General features: G+C 38.2%; 1 protein-coding gene across 5 annotated transcripts in view; it reads left to right on the top strand.

The window, feature by feature from the left end:
- Positions 1 to 12149, top strand: part of zc3h7bb (zinc finger CCCH-type containing 7Bb) — a 53681-nt gene that overhangs the window by 3655 nt on the left and 37877 nt on the right. For all 5 annotated transcript variants that reach the window (XM_066663008.1, XM_066663007.1, XM_066663010.1 and 2 more), the window contains exons 2-5: positions 194 to 254; positions 383 to 419; positions 546 to 743; positions 8648 to 8806. In XM_066663008.1, the coding sequence (XP_066519105.1) occupies positions 196 to 254; positions 383 to 419; positions 546 to 743; positions 8648 to 8806 (453 nt within the window). In that variant the 5' untranslated portion in view covers positions 194 to 195. The remainder of the gene's footprint in view (positions 1 to 193; positions 255 to 382; positions 420 to 545; positions 744 to 8647; positions 8807 to 12149) is intronic.

Below are 12149 nucleotides of genomic sequence, written 5' to 3' on the forward strand. Positions count from 1 at the left end.
AAAAGTCAAATCCTCTTGAAAACCACCCAGAAACATAATAGTTATGCAAAAAACATAATGTTTTATAAGCCAGTTGGGAGTAAAACAAAGCCATTGAATGCCATTTAATTAATGTGTGGAATAGTTGGTTTTTGAGGACTGTTTTTGTAATTTAACATTTTTAAATGCAGTTTTAAAATCCCCTAATTTTTAGATATGGATCCAGAGAGACAGAAACGCAAGGAGGAAATTGAAAAAGCTCTGGGATTCATTCAGTATGTTGTTATTATTATTATTATTATTATTTCTTCCCTAAAGCTTGCAGCATGATCATTGGTTGGAAATAAACGTCTACCATTATTGATGTTGTAAGTGTTTTTTTTTTTTTTTTTGCTTGCTACAGGTCGTCTTTGCCTTTTCCTGATCCTGAAGGTTATGAGGTTAGTAAGTTTTTGGTCACGGTCAATAAAATATTTTTTTATAATTGATAATAAAAAAATATATATTTGCCAGATTTGACAGTTGTGTAACAAAACTCTATTATCTGTTTATCTAATACCTTTTAGGCATTCTTGGTTCAGTTAGTGTGCAATTTGCTGGATGAAGGTAACACAGTGTTCCGCAGTGGAGAATGGCGACAGGCAGCTGCACACTACTGTGAAGGTGTGAATGTCGCTCGTTATGCCCAGTCTGAAGCACTGGTGATGCCTCCAGAACTACTGGAGAGTCTGTATGTTAACAGAGCAGCTGCACACTATAGCCTTGTAAGTGCATTCCTTCATCATTTGTTTATCAATTACCTTAAAATTGCATGAAATTCTTGTGTCAGACCTTAACCACAAGATGTAGAGATGCCAGTTACATCCAGGGAGTTTATGCAAAATTATTTTATGTTTTTAAATGTGTTTTCTATAGTAATTTGTACAATTCTATATGTTTTCTTATAATACAGTAGAAATTTTAGTGATGTAAATAAGCAGTTTTTAATAAATTGTCATGTGACAAGATTTTTATTACATATTTCTTCTACAATGGTGAACCAAAGCTAACCACATTGAGGAAATATGACTATGAATATGATACAGTGCCATTACTGGACTAAGATTTTTCCCATAGATATAGACAGTGACAGATTTAGAAGGACAATCATCATAGTTGTTAAATATTAATCTTTATACAAAAAGGCTTTATCTCCTGTGGTTGACTCAATACATACAAACAGCACCTTTTTGATCCAAAATTGAGCTAGGACCTTATGATTGTTAAAATAAATAAATAAATAAATAAATGTGTCATGTTTCATAATTTTATAAGTGCAGTCAAGTACTGAGGGTTAATGCTGTTTAGATCTTTAAGTCAATAGCTGGAAATGATCATTTGTGAATTTTGATTGACAGCCAGTGTGCTAATAATGAACAAATATGAATAAATGATCCAATTTGTGGAAGAATTCTGCATGGACACAGTTTTCAGCATGTTTTAATTGATCTTACGATGCTTAAATTTTTACTGATATTTTAATTGCAAAATTTTAGATACTTAAAATTTAGGTATTGAAAAATCTCAGGTAGCCACAATTTCAGGTAAAAATGATTTGCATACAAAATATTCAGTTAAAAAATAAGGGTATGGAAAATAAGGAAAACATCCTGAGTTCTAAGGAAGTGTTTTTTGATATGTGTGTACTTTGTGCTGTGATGTTTGTGTGTATGTCATTCTGCAATAACCATGTTTCAGCATATGTACGGTGTTTTGTTGTTAAAGGGAACATCTACGTTTGTGGCGAAATGCATCTCTCTCTGGTTATTTACGTTCAGAACCTTTGTGTCTTTTTAAGGTAGAATGGTTTGTTTGAGGGAAAAAATGACTGTACGTGTCTGATCTGTACGTTTTTATTCAGTGTTTGAATTCCCCCAGAAACTCATCTGTAATTCGGGCTGTTTAGTTTTGTAGCACTGTCGGTAATGTAGTTAGCCGTCTCCCGAGTTTGGAGACATTTCCACATTAAGTGATCCAAAACAGTAAAAACAACTCAGTGTTACCCCTCTATGGACCATCCTTGACTCGGTTCATGCTTTTCAGCATTTGGAGCCTCTCCGTTGTCTAAACACTTCCAGATGATGCTTCTCTGCCATGAGCAGAGAGAGAGAAAGCCTAACATAGCAGACAGAGAATTATTATTATTTATTTAAATTTAAATTACCCATTTACATTGACACCAGGGCTTCGTAAAACACAACAGATCGGTTTTGAGCATGCAGAACAGACTAGAGCTAGCAAATGGTGAGGAAACATCTTCTGAATGAAGCTTTGAAGCCCTAAAAAATTATATTTGGACAGCCCTACAACATATTGCACACACTCCTCACATCACACCATAAAAATGTGCTCATCCCAGCAGAATTGAAATATACACATAAAAAAAATAAGATTATAAAAACACAGACCCATAAATTCAAGTTTAAAATTTCAGATTGCAAAAATTACGAATTTAGGCCAGAGGTCAACCAGCAGGCATCTCAGGAAAAAGTAAACTTCTACAGAGAGATTAAATGCAGTGGTTAACTGGACAAATATAAACTTCCTTCTGAGCAATTTATTTACAGTATCTGTTTAACTTTACACTAAACAGGGCAACACTCTGGATTATAAAGCCACTAGTGCATGTTCAGTACTTAACTAAGGTCACTGCTGAATGGCACTCAATACCTTTACACAAGAAAATTCATAATTATGGCAGAAGCTGAAAAAAAAAATTAATGATGATTTGTCATTAAATGCAATGAATAATTTATTGTTTATTCTGATCATGTGTTTTTTTTTTTTTTTGTTTTTTTTTGGGGTAAATGTGTCGATAAAATCAGAATCAGAATCTCTTTATTTCGCCAGGTATGTTAAACATACTAGGAATTTGTCTTGGTGACAGCAACACATGTATGACATGTAACACAGACTGTTAACAAACATAACTCTAAAAGAGGTACAATAAACAATAAATAAACTAAAGAATACAGTTAAGTACTAGAAAAAAAGAGCCTTAAGACATAAATTAGACAACATAAAATATAAAGTCTATACTGTACAGATATGAGTATGAATATAAATGTTTCCAAATATTCCTAAAGTAGGTAATGTTATATATTGTTGTAGAAGTTACAGAAATAGAACTTCTATTTCTGTATTTAGGCAGCCATCCACTCCACATTTGCTCAGCTTTGTCAACATAAAAGTCTTGAACAAAGCCTAAAACAGCCTAACATGCTACAGCAACCTGCTTACAATGAAGGATGGCAAAGCTACATTTCAATTTGTCAGCTTTACACATCCATGAAGCTCTGGTTTATTGGTGTAAGCTCTGTGCCCTTAGTGGCACCATGTATGCACAAGTTAGCGAGTGTGGCCATGCTGGAGTGCAGCCTAAAGCGGGAGCTGAGCACTGATGTTCTGAACAATAGGGCTTGCTCTAAGCAGGTATTCAGATATTTGTTTGGGTAGGTATTTGATTTCTAATTTTGAGATTCAGATATTCCGATTTTTTTAGATAAATGTGGCTATCGATAAAGGAAACGCTCTACCACATACAGGCTCTCCAGCGAGCTGAGCTTTTGTGAACTTTTGTGAATGGAAAAGTCCCAAGATTTGCAAAACAATTATGATATCATGTAAATGCGACTGGCACAAGCCGGTTAAATTTTGTCTTGCTGTAGCCTGTAGGAAGGCGGAGCCCACATCATTTCCCGCCATGTCCAACCCCGCTCAAGTCCAACCTCTCCCTCACGTTCAAGAAGCACTGTGTGGCACTTGAAATGAGCATATAACGCTGGCATATTCAAGAGGCACTGTTTAGTATTAGAAAAATGCAGATAAAGCTGACGTTTCTTGAATTTATTTTATTGTCAATGATTGGTAGATTAAATGTATACAGCTGGAAGGTTTCACCTTTCATTTAAATGTTGTTCTTCATTCAGTATGTTGTCCCCCCCAATAATTCATTGTGCTACATAGTGTTAGTCACAATCACAATGGTTGGTCTCATCAGTCCTGTATTTAAAGATTTAACTAGTGTTTTGTCATCTATGATGTATTTTACGATTTATTAAAACAGCAAAAAGGTTTTAAAATCTGTTATTAAGTATAAGCTACTGAGTAATGAATTATCAGCTATCATAATAAAATATAAACTAAGTAAGACTACTTGCATATGTATTTAAATCTCTTCCAAAATGATTCCAAATAGAGATGACAATTATTCACAAAAGATAGTGGTACCACTTATTTTATACCGGAATATAACTCCTTATATCTTTGTCAAAGGGTAATTAGCCACATTGTTAAATAAAATTAGAAGACTGCAGAGACAGTGTCAAAGACAATATTTCAAATGCCTAAGTGAGAAAATACTGAAATAATATATAGAATACATGTTGAGATTTCCAACTGAGCAGGACTGGATTGAGCATTACACCACCTTGAACTCCATTTGAAAAAGCCCTACAAATATGGTTGCTTCAAATAAGAAGAATTTCTTTACTGTCATGTAGAACATCAAACCTTAAATTGTCATTCTTGTACAGTTTGTAAAATTGAAGACAAGAAAACGGACAAACACAGATAAAGTAGTTTTATTTTTTTTATTTTCAAGTCTTGCTAATGTATATGCATGCACTGATTAACACAAATAATTCTTCATAAACATGCCTGAAGAATGGGCTGCAGAACCCAGGTTCGAGAAATACTGTGTTGCACACAGCATCCAAGGCATGACATTTATGAATAAACCAGGCTTGCCTTAAGCTCACCTAAACCTTAAGCTCACATGTGGCATGTGAGGAGGGTAAAGAAGCCTGCGTGACATAACCGGAACGTAACGGCCCACCACCAACCAAATCACAGTAGAGCCTGGATATCTCTCTCTCTCTCTCTCCCCTTCTTTGCGTTTACCCCAATCCCCGTTCCTGTCTGTGAGTCTGTCCTTCACGTTTCTCAGCAAGAAAATAATTGATAGAGAGATTCGGTGCCAGTTTAATTCACACTGTTGTCCATGTGACATCGCATGTCTTATGATGTGACAATCGTGCCGACAATGCAAAAACAATATATCGTGCAGCCCTACGCCACACCCCCTGTGGATGGGATTACCCACACTGGTTCGGTGTAGGGGGAAAGGCATAGGTTGACCCAGCCATTGTAGGTAACGTGCTGCAGAGACATCCAAGCGCATCGCGGATCTGTTATCGCTCCATCCTCCGGGGCTTTTTTTGCCACTTGTCCCTTTTAAGATGTTTGAGCTGCATCCTGACAGTAGTGCGTTACAGTAGTCAAGTCTTGAAGTAATAAAGGCATGTACTAACGTTTCTGCGTCCTGCAGGGATAAGGCATTTCTTATCTTGGCGATGTTGCGAAGATGTAAAAGAAAGCTGTCCTAGTGATACTGCCTATGTGCTGATCGAATGATAAATCTGGGTCAGTGATGACGCCAAGATTTTTTTGTTGCTGAACCACGTTTCACTGGAAAGTCGTGGTTTCTTATGACTGTGCCTAGTGGTAACATGTATAATGTAAATAAAAATGGTCCTTAAATAGAGCCTTGCGGTATTCCAAATCATTCTTTAGAATAATTTGAAGATAAATCATTTACTTTTACAAATTGATAACTTTCCGTTAAGTACGATTTGAACCATGACAGGGCTGTACCTGTGAGTCCAACCATGTTTTCTAACTTTTCTAGGAGAATATTGTGGTCTATCAAATCGAAAGCTGTTCTGAGAAGCACCAACAGGCACACGTGGCCTTGATCAGAGGCAAGAAGATCATTTGTTATCTTGACTAGAGCTGTCTCGGTGCTATGATGTGGCCTGAATCCAAATTGGAATTTTTCATATATATGATTCTTTTATAGATATGAACTAAGTTGTTGGGCCACGGCTTTTTCTAAGATCTTAGACAGAAACGGCAGATTAGAAATAGGCCTGTAATTAGACAGTATGCTAGCATCAAGGTTTGGTTTCTTGATGAGGGTTTTAATAACTGCTAGTTTAAAAGCTTTGTGTACATGGCCCAGGATAAGGGATGAGTTTACTATAGTTAAAAGAGGACTCATAAGAGCTGGCAGTACTTCTTTAAGTAATTTTGTGGGAATTGCATCAAGTGTGCAAGTTGTACAATTTGTGGAGATGATAATCTTCTCTAGTTCTAACTGTGGGTGTGGGTAAAAGGTTTCAAATCTTCTTTTACAATTACATTATGTTTTATATCAGCCACATCGGGTGGCAGCCAGGTCAGGTTTTAATACTGTAGGTTGAGTTTGTTGTCAAATATTCTTAATTTTATTATTAAAAAAATCCATAAAGACTTTTACTTTTGAGAGTTGCCGGAATTTGTTATTCAGAACCTGCCAGATTTTTTGTAATTCTGGAAAACACACTAAATGATTATTTTTATTATTGGAGATCAGCGAGGCCAGATAAGCTGAGCGAGCTTTAGTGAGGGCATTTCTATATTCTATAAGGCTGTCCTTCCAGGCCGAGTGAAACACTTCCAGCTTGATTGATCACCGTTTCCGCTCTAGTTTCCGTGATGCTTGTTTTAAGGTATGGGTTTTATCATTGTGCCATGGAGCGAGCTTTTTCTATCTCATACTTTTTCTTTTAAGGGGTGCCACATTTTCTAAAGTAGACCGACAGGTATTTTCTAAGTAGTCAGTTAGTACATCTAGCTCTGTTGGGTCTGATGGAGTGGGAACATGGGTTGATAGTTCTGGAAGGTTTTCTATAAATTGTAGGGCAATAAATTTTATTTTACGCTTTGTAGAATAGTGAGTGGGTGTACATATGGCTAAGATGTAGTTCATATGAAATTAGGTAATGGTCGGAGATTGCTGAGGATTGCGGTAAGATATTAATTTTGTCTATATTAAGACCTAGTGGCAAAACAGTCTAAAATGTGACTGCAGTAGTGAGTACGCCCTGTTACATTTTGAGTAGTACCAATAGAGTTTAGGATTGAAGTAAATGCCTTTTTAGTAGGTCATCTGCCTTCTCAAAATGGATATTGAAATCTCCTACATTTATAACTTTATGATTGCACACAGCTAGGTTTGCAGTGAAATCACTGAATTCTTTCAGAAATTCTGAGTAAGGCCCTGGTGGTCTGTAAATATTACATAATAAAATGCGTCCTTTTTTGTGACTGGATTTGTAATAATGGTGGAGAGAACCTCAAAAGAAGCGAAAGTGTCACATTGTTTGATGTCTCAGGTATTTCGGTAAATTACACATACTCCACTTCCTTTGCCTGATAATCTTGGGCTATGCACACCAGTTATAGTCTAGAAGGGTGGCTTCATTTAGTGCTGAACATTCATTTGGTCTAACCCACGTTTCTTTGACACAGAAAATGCCAAATTTACTAACACTTATAATATCATTTATGATGACTGCTTTTGAGTTTAGTTATCTTATATTGAGTAACCCAAACTTTAGTTCTGAGGTGTTGCTGCTATCATATGTGTATGATTTAATATTAATTAGGTTTTTGAAACAGGCTGATTTTTATTTTTTACTTTTTCTATTCTACATTTAATTCGGGGGAAAAACGCACTCAATACAGTAGAACTTAGGTGACGCCTTAAGGCAGTTAGCAGACGGTCGGTTTAGCCTGTCTGTCTGTGGCCTGGTCCTGGCTCTGGATTGTCAGCAGCTGAAACTGCGAATGTCTGCTGTAGGCTTCAGCGCCGTGCCGCATTGGGATTTGACCAGAGCAGATTACGGCATCAACATCGTTTGACTATCCTCGAATGTCTCCTATTAGCTAACAGTCTAAGGTTGCCACTAATGTCCGGTGCTCTGGCTCCCGGTAAACAGCTAACTGTTACTGCTGGTGCCCCTAAAGGAGTAGCTAATTTCACGTGTCGAACGATAGAATCTCCTATAACCACTCCTTAACAGGCTCCTCAGCAGGTGCTTCACTGAGCAGGGCAAACCTGTTTGACATGCGAATCGGAGGAGCGTGGTCTCCCAGTGGGCTAGCTTTGGCCTCAGCGTTAGCATCAACCTTAGCTTTCCGGCTATGTTGCTGAGACATCACCCATTCACCCTGCTGTGAGGGCTCTAACGCCGGAGTCGAGGGGGTGCTAACTCTCCCTAAGGCACCCGGAGTTGCTAGTACTGAATCTCGCTGTCTATCCCTTGATAATAATCTCTGGATGTGCCCTTCTAGCTGGTCCACTTTATCCACCAGAGACCTAACCAGCTGGCACTTAACACAAACACAACCGCTATCTTTATCACTAGAGGAAAAGGTGGTTAAACTAAACATGCCACACTCTGAGCAGGCAAAACAGCCAGCAGTACCCATGGTATTGCAGGTACTTTTGGTTGATTTAGAACTTGCACTAAAACTGCCATCTGCTCCTGCAGTAACCTTTCTGGTGTCTCTGTAATAAATAATCCTTTGGAGATAATCTATAAAATAGATCTATGTATGGGTAGTAAGTGGTAAAAACAAAAACAAGTACAGAAATAACACTAGAAACAAGTAACAGGAAAACCAGTGCGAGCAAAACAGCTTCTTCTAAACGGGTACAGGAACAGCCAAACGGGTTTGTATTAAGATGGTGTCTATGGTTTATACTTTTATACTTTTCAGTGGCCTATCTTTTCCTTTTTAGGGAGAGTATGAAAGAGGGTTGCAGGATTGTGACAGTGCACTGTGTGTCTCAGAGGGCAGCCGTAGAGCACTCTACAGGAAAGCACTGTGCCTAAGAGAGCTGGGTAGATTCAGGGAGGCCTATGAGTGTGGCACTGGCTGCCTGCTCACCGCACCTAATGTAAGTATGCATTGTAATTTTTTTTTCTAAACACTACTTGAGTGTCCTTTGAATATCAATTGACATTGTATTCTTTTTATTAGAGATGTAGAGATTAGGGATGGGTGGTATCCACATTTTTCATACAGTCTCAAAATATTATTGAAGTATACTGTATTACTGTGGGTAGGGGGAGTGTTTGGGGGGGTGCTCTGTCAGGCTGTGCTTAGCCTTATATCTGTGAGCAAAAATTTTAGCTAATTTAGCTTAGCACAGCCCGACTGTGCACACCAACCCATGTTGATGATGATAACCCATTTTTGAGAGAGCAGATTTCAGTGTCTGGTGCTGGAGGAACATTTTGAAAATAAGCTAAACAAGACCGTTCTACACTGTTTAGAAGCACAGCTGGCACTAACATGCACTTGTGATTTAACACACCACAACAGATGATTTTCACACACATTTGGAGATAAAGCCTCATAGCTGTGAGCACAAAGTCGAATGTTTTCATCTTCATTTCTTTCTCTTTTAACCCAAACTCGGCGCTAAACTCACACTGCTGTGGGCTACTGGGCTTGTGATTTTCTATCCCACTCGTTCTCTGACTATGACATCAGCAATCAGTGAGCTCCCACAGTACCCCCTCCCTTTGGCTCTCTTAAATAAACATTTTAGCCATGTTCTTAAAGACATAGAACAGAAATTTGACACACCCCTCACGTAATAAATACAGCCTCATTTCAAAATATCGTCCACACCGTTATACCACCCAACCCTAGAACAGATCGATTGGCCGGTGTCCAGAACTGGCTGGTTTTCAGTGTGATCGGCCATAACTGGTGACCAGCCAGTCATTCTCAGTAAACACTTTGGTTCCAGTCACATCTACACCTGTACACTGAACAAGGGCAAACATGGTACAAACAAAGTCACAGACACAGCCACAAGGGTGCTGCAATAATGTGGTTGGTGGTGTAAATGTTTCAGACTGGGAGAAAAAGGAGAGGGAGGAGATGGTGTGGCAAAATGCCAACGAGAGACGCTTATTTGCTGTTACTGACTTTACTTACAGGACTCTGTTGATTTTGGTACCTGAATGTAGTGCAGCGCTTGGAGTCAGTAACAGCAGTAAAGTCAGTCATTCACAGCTCGAATAAACACATGGCTCTCAACATTTTCAGTGTTAAATGTATGGAGAGAGATTAGTCTCAAAATACTTTAGCAGTGGCTTGTTCGCCTGCTGGCCACATTTGTGGATCAGGCTGCATTTGTATTTCGATCGGGTGAAATGTGAAAGGAAAGTCTCAAAATCCAAAAAAACGTGAGAGGAAATGAACAAATGCACGTCACGGAAAACACGAGTGACTCGATCCACGAACGCAGATTCTACAATTTACAAATAAATTTTAAATTCGAGACTTGGACTTTACAAATATTTGCAATGTAAATTTAAACAAATGTATTTTTTTTCGCATAAAATTGTGATATATCTATGAAAACCAAAAACATGTATTTATGAATGTAACTGTATTTGTACAAATTGCAGACTGTGAGACACAGATTGGGATGTATTCATTTGTGAATAGGGAAACATATTTGTGACATTTACACATTTGTAGATCTGTGGATTAACATCTACACATTTGTAAAGTATTTTGGGACTAATCTACAAACCAGATTCCAAAAAAGTTGGGACACTAAACAAATTGTGAATAAAAACCGAATGCAATGATGTGGAGATGGCAAATGTCAATATTTTATTCAGAATAGAACATAGATGACAGATCAAAAGTTTAATCTGAGTAAATGTAACATTCTAAAGGAAAAATACGTTGATTCAAAATTTCAGTGTCAACAAATCCCAAAAAAGTTGGGACAAGTAGCAATAAGTGGCTAGAAAAAGGAAATTGAGCATATAACGAACAGCTGGAAGACCAATTAACACTAATTAGGTCAATTGACAACATGATTGGATATAAAAACAGCTTCTCAGAGTGTCAGTGTCTCTCTGAAGCCAAGATGGTAAGAGGATCACCAATTCTATCATTGTTGCGCAGAAAGATAGTGCAGCAATACCAGAATGGTGTTGCCCAGCGTAAAATAGCAAAGAATTTTAAGTTATCATCATCAACCGTGCATAAAATCATCAAAAGATTCAGAGAATCTGGGACAATTGCTGTGCGTAAGGGTCAAGGCCGTAAAACAGTGCAATGCCACTGTCAAAGAAATAACAGAATGGGCTCAGGAATACTTCCAGAAAGCATTGTCAGTGAACACAATCCACCGTGCCATCCGCCGTTGCCAGCTGAAACTCTACGGTGCAAAGAGGAAGCCATTTCTAAGCATGCTCCACAAGCTCAGACGTTCGCACTGGGCCAGGGGTCTTTTAAAATGGAGTGTGGCAAAATGGAAGACCGTTCTGTGGTCAGATGAGTCACGATTTGAAGTTCTTTATGGAACACTGGGACACCATGTCATCCGGACCAGAGAGGACAAGGATAACCCAAGTTGTTATCAACGCTCCTTTCAGAAGCCTGCATCACTGATGGTATCGGGTTGCATGAGTGCTTCTGGCATGGGCAGCTTGCATGTCTGGAAAGGCACCATTAATGCGGAAAACTATGTTCAGGTTCTAGAACAACATATGCTCCCATCTAGACGTCATCTTTTTCAGGGAAGACCCTGTATTTTTCAACAAGATAATGCCTGACCACATTCTGCAGCAATCACAACATCATGGCTACGTAGGAGAAGGATCCAAGTACTGAAATGGCCAGCCTGCAGTCGAGATCTTTCCCCTATAGAGAACATTTGGAGCATCATAAAGAGGAAGGTGCAACAAAGGAGGCCCAAGACGATTGAACAGTTAGAGGCCTGTATTAGACATGGATGGGAGAGCATTCCTATTTCTAAACTTGAGAAACTGGTCTCCTCTGTCCCCAGACGTCTGTTGAGTGTTGTAAGAAGAAGGGGGGATGCCACACAGTGGTAAATAAAATGGCCTTGTCTCAACATTTTTGGGATTTGTTGATGCCATGAAATTTTGAAACAACATTTTTCACTTAAAATGATACATTCTCTCAATTTAAACTTTTGATCTGTGATTTGTGTTCTATTCTGAATAAAATATTATTATATGTTGGCACCTCCACATCATTGCATTCAGTTTTTATTCACAATTTGTTTAGTGTCCCAACTTTTTTGGAATCCGGCTGATTGATCCTAATTGATCCTCCCACCCCTTTCCACATTAAATGCCATTTTAAGGGTCAGACGTTTACTTCTTATTCTTAGATTTTCTATTGAAAAAATTAATTTCCACGTTAAATGCACTGTAAAAAAGAAAATATTGACAAAACAA

This window comes from Hoplias malabaricus, chromosome 3 (assembly GCF_029633855.1).
Source record: "Hoplias malabaricus isolate fHopMal1 chromosome 3, fHopMal1.hap1, whole genome shotgun sequence".
Lineage (NCBI taxonomy): Eukaryota > Metazoa > Chordata > Actinopteri > Characiformes > Erythrinidae > Hoplias > Hoplias malabaricus.